The sequence below is a fragment of the Saccostrea cucullata genome, unplaced genomic scaffold (assembly GCF_032062105.1).
Source record: "Saccostrea cucullata isolate Sc308-1 unplaced genomic scaffold, CSIRO_AGI_Scuc_v1 ctg1645, whole genome shotgun sequence".
NCBI lineage: Eukaryota > Metazoa > Mollusca > Bivalvia > Ostreida > Ostreidae > Saccostrea > Saccostrea cuccullata.
Window position 1 is genome coordinate 41,071 of NW_026938371.1, and position 8,233 is coordinate 49,303.

The 8,233-nt window shown below is 32.0% G+C and overlaps 1 protein-coding gene across 2 annotated transcripts; it reads right to left on the reverse strand.

The window, feature by feature from the left end:
• Nucleotides 1-306: 306 nt before the first annotated feature.
• LOC134250072 (uncharacterized) lies at nt 307-7,799 on the reverse strand. 2 transcript variants are annotated; one of them, XM_062732423.1, is made up of 7 exons: nt 7,433-7,799; nt 6,499-7,039; nt 6,006-6,144; nt 3,869-3,889; nt 2,656-2,836; nt 1,951-2,061; nt 307-1,744 (listed from the first exon to the last, which is right to left on the reverse strand). In XM_062732423.1, the coding sequence occupies exons 2-6, from the start codon at nt 7,001-7,003 to the stop codon at nt 1,954-1,956; spliced, it is 954 nt and encodes a 317-aa protein (XP_062588407.1). In that variant the 5' UTR covers nt 7,004-7,039; nt 7,433-7,799; the 3' UTR covers nt 307-1,744; nt 1,951-1,953. The 2 variants fall into 2 exon arrangements, with proteins under 2 accessions (XP_062588407.1, XP_062588408.1); XM_062732424.1 differs by lacking the exon at nt 3,869-3,889 and having other exon boundaries at nt 7,433-7,798.
• Nucleotides 7,800-8,233: the final 434 nt, after the last annotated feature.

The window sequence follows — 8,233 nt, forward strand, 5'->3', positions numbered from 1 at the left end:
ATTTTGAATAAATCTGAAAACATATAATATTATCTGACTCCTGAATTATCCTTAAAAAAGTTTTTTAAAAATTCATCATATTATTTTCAGTCTCCATAAACATTTCTTTGTTTAAATTTTAAAACTTGAATCTTCAGTGGTACATTGTATAAATTTTATGAAATAAATGAAGCAAAATTATGGTCCGTCAGAAGAAAAAAAGTATTTTAGCATAAGAAAAATATTTTTTTTTCTTTTATTTCATTTGATACACAACATATATAAAAAAAGCGAAATTGTGTTGCGATTCAAATGGAACATTGTATCACTTGTTTACTCATTATTTAGTTTGTTAGAAAGTTTCTGTTTTAAATTTATAATGCATGATCATTTCTAACAAAAGGTGTATTACAATGTAAGGACAAAATAGTGAACAAAGAATAATTTAGTACATGTATATGAATACTGTACTATCATTATGAACACATGAAGAAATTGCGTTTGAAAGAGAGGTATGCACCAATTTCAGACTTCAACTACGCAAAGAGAAAAAAAGCTAAATTTCACGTTCAAACACAAATTGATAAATAACAATGCTAAAACAGATAAATTACTACTTATTTTTTTACCTTAAAGCGTGTAATGTTTATGAACATTGAGGAGGTTACATGGAGAGTTATCTCCCCCTAGATGCGTTTTCATTGTTAATGATTTAAATGAAAATAAATTTTTCAGACACATTTCTCTTTATATTTTGTATGACTAGATCTATATAGCTAACTTTGGTGTTGATACATGTACCTGAACTACTAACTATAACAAGTACTAGGCTAAGATCTTGATTTTTGGTTCAATAACACCTGAAGTTTTACCCTTTTTACATTTTATGATACATAACATAAAGGAAACTTAAAAAGGTAAAGCTACGAAGACCTTAGTCAATTAGGAATGCTTGCCATGATTGTTGTTTAATTCTCTTAAAGCTAAAAATCATGTAGTCATATTTTACATGTACTTAAAATCATATAAAAATTCTCTTTTTATTCACTCTCAAAAAAAAAGTGTTTTAGAGTTTTGATAGCTTCCACACCATGTATAAACTCTTTTATGTGACATGACAAAAAAATATGTATTCTTTTTATTAAAAATAAAAATCCCCTTCTACAACCTTTATCAAGTGCACATACACTGAACCAACCTATTGATAAGTCTATGAACTATGTTCTGCTTCCATATTTCTCTCAAAATCCCAACTAAAATGATGCAAATGTACAGAAAAGACAGTACAGATTAATTTTTTTGTTCTTAGAAATGAATGAAAAAGTATTCTTAGCCACATTCTTTGATAAGATAAAATAGAATAAATATTAAATAAAAAACAAGAAAATAAAATCAGTTGCTTAATGAACTTATGTAATATTATTTGTGTTTCCTTTTTTTGTTTCTGAAAGATAAAAAAAAAGTATAAAAATAAAACTGCAGACTTTCATTCTGATGAATGAAATTCAGAATGGAACACACAAAAAAATAAGTCTTTGTTAACATAATACAAGGATATGGCCTTATGCTCATTAAGTAAAAAAGCATCCTATCTGCATCAATCCAAACTGAAATGAATACAGACAGATCTGAACCAATGATGGAGACTTTCGGCCTTCCCTTAGCACTTTTATAGGACGGATCCTTTCTTCTCCAAGCTGTATGATGCTGAATGATTCATGAGGTTTACAATGGAATGACTTTTCTCTCTCAAAGAATTATACAACTACAAAAAAAATGCTTAAATTTAATCCAAATTCCTGACGTACTATATTTCTATTTTTATATTTTACTATCTACAGTTAATTGGTTTTTATAGAAATCTTACATTCTTTGTTCCATAATCTGATGTCACAAAATTACATACATAGTCTTGAGCAGTACTAATTTAAATATAATATGTTCATGTATAGAATTTCATTTAAAGATTACATGTTAAGTTTTCTTCACAGAAGCTGTGTCCATTAAGTCTTCTATAGACTGGCTCAAACTTGATATATCAGCCCTCTCTCTTGAAGAATCCAGCTGGAGCAAGTCTTGTTCCTGTAATGTTAATTCTGAGAATACACAAATGAAATGTGATTTTATAAATATTTAAACTACAGGCCTACAGTAAGAGACCTCTCAAAATGTAACTACATGACAAATTCTTTTAAATTGTTGCATTCAATAGTGAATACGGTTTTACATTTTTACTACCTTGAACTTGCCCAATGAACTTGCAGGGTCAAGATCATGATACACAACTTTCTAAGTCTCTTCAATGGAAAGTTATGCACCAGACACAAAAATGTTTTCTATATGTAACCTCAAGTTTCTAAAATGAACTTGGGTCAAGGTCATGACACAATCATTTCAAAAGAAATCTGTGTGGTCTCTCCATTTAGAGTTCATTGATTATATGGCAGACATGATAGCACAGACAGATGGACAAACAGATACATTGTAAGTGCATATCAACAAATAAAATAAACATTTTTTCTATCAAGAAGATGATACTTTCATTATCAGTCACTATGTAATAAAGCATGTTTTAAAAAAAAGATAAGTTTTAAAAGCAAATTTGGACATCTTTCATTGTAAAGGAGGTCCAAAACATATTCAATTTCTGCCTTGCCACCATATAAATTTCCCGACCTGTAAGAAGTCTGTCAGCTGACTGAGCTTCATCTTGAGCATGGCCAACTCCTCCATGATATGTGCATAAGTTTCCACATCAATGACCACCACATCCTTCCCATCTATCTGCATGGTCTTCACTTCCTCTAACCTTGGAAATGTAGAGGTCAACTCTAAACTAGCCTCGGAGTCAAATCTTCTGTAAAAGTAAGGTCACTATGCATTGAATATTACGTGAACAAAAACTCCTTTAATTCACAACTTTTTGGTTTAGAAAAATTTACATTCATCATACATTGTCGTTTTTATAAGAACATACTGGTATTTCATGAGAAATGTGATTGAGATCTCAAATACTTGCATGTTTCAGAAAGAAATGAAATGACAAAGTGTGCAGAAAAAGAAAACTCTCAAGTCTCTGTTAAAATGTGTAACCATGCATCAACCACTCATTCTGGTGTTCAACCATCAAACACATGCATTTATGTTAGAGGCAAAAAACACAACATTAAATTATTTATGCTGAAATAAAACCAAATGTTTCTGGGTAAAACACAAGATAAACTGTGCTAGTGCAATCAAGAACTCCCCACCCTCCCCCAAAAAGTGAAAAGAATCAATTGTTTATCAACTTATCTAAATAAATGTGAAAGAGCTATCAATTTAAAAAGAGTACCATACAAAAACGTGTCAAATCCAACTAAACAATGAATAAGACTGATGACGCTAGTGAATAAGAATGTGGTGGGGTATCAAAAACTATAAATCACTGTTAGGGGTATTTATTTCTATCATAATCATTACATAATTACTAGAAACCAAGGGTATTCAATAGTTGAGAGTTTCTTTGCAAAAATATTGATTTCACTACGAGGAAATTTTAACTTCTTTAATGCTGGATTTGCTGAAGGAACATATTCCTTTTCTGGAAACAAAATCATGATACATGTATCAATAATGACACTAAAACTGTAACAGAGCATAAAAACTTAACTTGGGAAACCATGCATTTATACCATATTTCTTTACATGCTGGTTTCTCTTCCTAATTTATGCTTTTTGTACTGTATATCACACTACATTTCAAGCACAAGTTTTGAATACTATGTACACTTAATTAAACAGGTACTAGTTGGATGTTGCATAAAATCTAAATATTTCATTCTGAAAGCTGGGTATAGGGACTGGGCAATGGCATTCCCATGATGCATAGGATTTCCTCTTTACTTACACTTTCATGATGGACTTTGGCCTAAGCACAGAAAACAAAGCAGAATAAGAAGCTATAGAAAAACTAGTGTTTTGTGAGGACTTTGTCATCTTTTTGATAATATTGATTCACAGACAGATAGACAAAGTGAATTTTATTTTTCTATCATGCTCTGCAAGGTGGTTCAATTAATCTTGTAGAGCTCTAGCTCTGTATTTCTTAGAAAATGGACTTTGTTAGAATACTAGAGTAGTATTAAGTACAGGAAACTATGTGAAAATTGGGGAAAAAAATGTACTTGAAGATGTTTATCTAAGAATTTTAAGCACAATCAATGTTGTAGAATATTAATTATCATCACTATGCATTATACACCCACAGGTCTAAAAGACTGTTGACTGTATATATTATAGAAGATATTGATTATCTATTTGTTCCATTTAATGAAGACTTAATCAATACTGCCTACAGGAGCTGATGCATGGCTAAGGTTAGCGTGTCAAATTTCAATTCATCATTCGATCTACATGAAGTCATGATAAACTGATGCTGTTTAATCCCTGAATACTAGAGTAAGACATTTTTATGCAAAACAACCCCCTCCCCTAACATGCCTAATCCCTGTGACAGTGTGTACATGACCTTGTGACTTGTGCAATATTTGTTTAAAAAGAAAAAAAAATCTTTAAAATCTTTAAAATAATTAAAAGAAGAACTTTTTAAAAGTGCTTTGATATAAAGTGTCTAATAAAATCTTAACAAAACTTTTTATAATTTCTCTATGACCAAGCAACTATGTATAGGCTTAGCTGGATTTTGTCAAACAGCCAATGACAAAAAAACCTATTATTTAAAAATAGCACAACATGGTACAACAAGTTGTCTGGTATAATGGAAGCTGACAGAGGTAAACCATACAACATCACTGTCTGCTATAAGCACCAGAGTGTACATATTGTAAATTCTCCATCTGTACCTAAGTACATATTATTACTGATACCTGGTGTATCTTCCAACATACCTCACAATATAGGAATATATTAAAATGAATTACTCGGTACTTTTTAAAATTAACAACAGAAATGTTCAATATTTACATAAAATGTCCAAAGAATTCATGAAACTTACTTGTCTTTGAAAAACTATAAGTATATATAATGAATGAATAGAAAAGAAGCACTGTATTCATGGTATTGTTATAATATGGATAAAATGGACTCATGACCATACATTTATATATATATATGAAAAGTTTTCAGAGATTGTAAAGTACTATAAACAGATCATGATAAAGCCACGATTCATGGTGTTTGATAAAATGGCAGTTTACGATGATTAAAGCTATACAGCACACACAGGTACATATATCCAGTTTTCTTTTTAGTTGTACATATAAAGCTATCATATATGGCTCATAATGACATACTGGTCAATAATTTAACTTTGTAATCATACTTTAAGACTTTAGAACACTATTGCAACTCTATTAACTTATTTTTAAAATTTATCATTTTCCATGATATATTAAATATTCAAAAAAAAAATCAACAAGTGAATTCAAATTTAAATGTTACAGGTACTTCTAAGGGAAAAAAAGTATATATTACTAATTTAATCAAACTTGAAAGAATGAGAAGTAAAAGATATGAGATATAAAGCTGTGCAGGATAGACAACATATCAGAGGAAATTCTGGCTGCCATGACATGAATGCAAAGTCTTCTCCAAAGAAAAATGGCAATGTCCATTTATTCAGAAAATTCTTTAATCAGATCCATGAATAGCTGCTAAGTTTTCTTTAACTTAACTTGTTTCAAGATGATATAATATTTACCAGGGGTATATCTACAAGTATAATGGAACCCAATACAATGAATAGGGTAGAATACCCAGTTTACAGAAATGTTAATTGCTACAGTCATGTACTTGGGGGACCTATTTTCTCCTGTCCATTTCAAACATGCAGAAGAAAATATTTTCATTGATAACTTTCACCTTCAATTTTTAATTGGAAAAAAAAATGTTATTCAAACATGAAATAAACCTATGAAGTATCAACTTGATGATAAATGAAATCTTCAATCATAAAATCTAATTTTACCACCACCCAATCTGTGAAGACTTTGGATCCCTGCCTTGTAATTACCTGTTGGACTTACCTGAGCTCCTGCGAGGCTCTTTTCGAGCCGGCCAGTTCCAGATTCACACCATCTGGACTGACCGTATTTTGACGAATAGGCGAGCATGGTAGCGATTCTGATGTTATCGGTACTGAGCTCGCCTCAACTTCTTCGGCTTCTATTCCAGAAAAATCAAATTGAAATTGAAATGTATCATTATTATGGTCAACAAAGCTAGCTCTACTTAATCTGTTCCGCAAGAGAGACCCTGCACTGCTCATAAAATCTACAGAATCAAATGCAGCAAGAGGAGCTGATATGTTAAAGTCTTCACAAAAAAATTCTGAGGCCTCACTTCGACATCGGTCCAGGCTATTGATAAGTGTAGCCGTCCAGTCTAGACTGTCCGTAGACTTACAGGACAGTTGACTGTGTCTACCAGAGGCTCTCCCTGGTTTCTTTAGACTGGACTTGAGATAGATAATATCAGAAAAACGATAAGGCCTGCTCCTTGATTGAGCAGTAAACTCACCGTGACTGTCATGTGTGTTTTTGGGGCTAGCTATCGTTTCGTCCTCGTCACTGTTTTGATATGGCTTGGTTTTATCACAAAATGTTTGACTAGAGTGACACGATTCCTGAGCTGGCAGACTCTCGATCCCACTATCTGACGCCGACACGACTTTCTCTGTCACTTTTGAATCTGAGGTTATGACCTCATCTGAACTCTCTTTTGAGGTCACTAGGTCACATTTCTCACTAGTTTTACCCTCTTCACCAGACACAACCTTTTCTTTGTCCTTGACCACTTTTGAACAACATTGTCCTTCAACATTTCCATTTGATTCTATGACAATTCTGTCCTCTTTCTCACTTTCATTATCATAAATAGACAGTCTATCTTCATCGTGATTGGGTGATCTGACAGGGCTGTACTCAATGGTCACAGCGATTCCATTCTTGTGCTTCTTGTTATGTGGGGACTTCTTCTTGGCATTGTCTACATCATGACCTGACTTTGAATAACATGCCCCCATTGAATCTGTGTCATAAAGTCATTGGTAATGAACTGTCTGAAATAAAGAAAATCAGTAATATAAGTTATAAGCCTTGAACAAGAGATTTGCAAAAAAAATGAAAGAAGCTATTAATGTCTACACATATATACACTAATAAATGAAATGTCATGACTGTTAACCCATAGGTATAGAAATTACCATGTTACATATTTATATCCAACACATACATGTACTTGGCAAAGCCCAAGAGTAATAAATAATCTACATTCTTCTGGTGATAAACATCATAAAGTAATTTATCTTAATTACACTGAACATCCAATCACAGAGTCCCAAGTACATGTATCTATAATATACACAATACAGAAATTTTTATGACAAAATATTGATTATAAAATATTTGTAAACAGTGCATACACAAAATGAACACATAAATCAATACTTTACCTCACAAAAACCGTTTAATTTCTCATTTAAAATAGCAGCTTGCCTCTGCTCCTAGTTTTCACATCAAAAGCTTTGTTTGTGTTGTAAGATAAGGTCCTACACCAATGCCTGTGAAAAGAAAGAGGGGAGATATTACTCAGAGATTGATACAGATAACCCTCTCCCTAACAGCTGCTAACGGGGGTCACTGCCACAGTACAAAACAGGCTCCATCACAGGGCACCCCCCTCTCTGATCACCTCACTGAGCCAACAGACAGTGTTAATAAAGGACTTCCTCAATCTGATTACTTCATTAGAAAAGCTGCCATTAAGTTACTTAGAATTACATGACTGTGAATAAAGGTGGTGATCCTCAAGAGAGCTATTATTTGGAGGGCTAAGTGTGTGCAAGGCATGGATCTTAGATTTTGTGGGTTGAAAAAATATTACTTCCTGGTTTAACCTTGAAGAGTGTTTTTTATGCCTTATCATTTCAAACTGACAATATTGATTTTATTAAAAACTGTTATATATATAAGAAGTAAATAATTCAGTCACTTTGATTTTAAGGAAATTTTATCTCTATTGTAAAAACATTCCCTTACTAAAATGTTATTGATCAGTAAATAAAAGTAGAAAAAGTTTTTTCCCCCTGACATTGCTTATCAAATTGAATTTTTGAAATCTAGAACAAAAAATCTATCATATTCTAGATGACTCAGAATCTGGAATGATAACTGAGATGCGTCAACAATATCTGCAGTTTGCAAACCTGAAGAAAAATCCTCAGAAAATGACACCTGGTGTTATTAAAAATAAA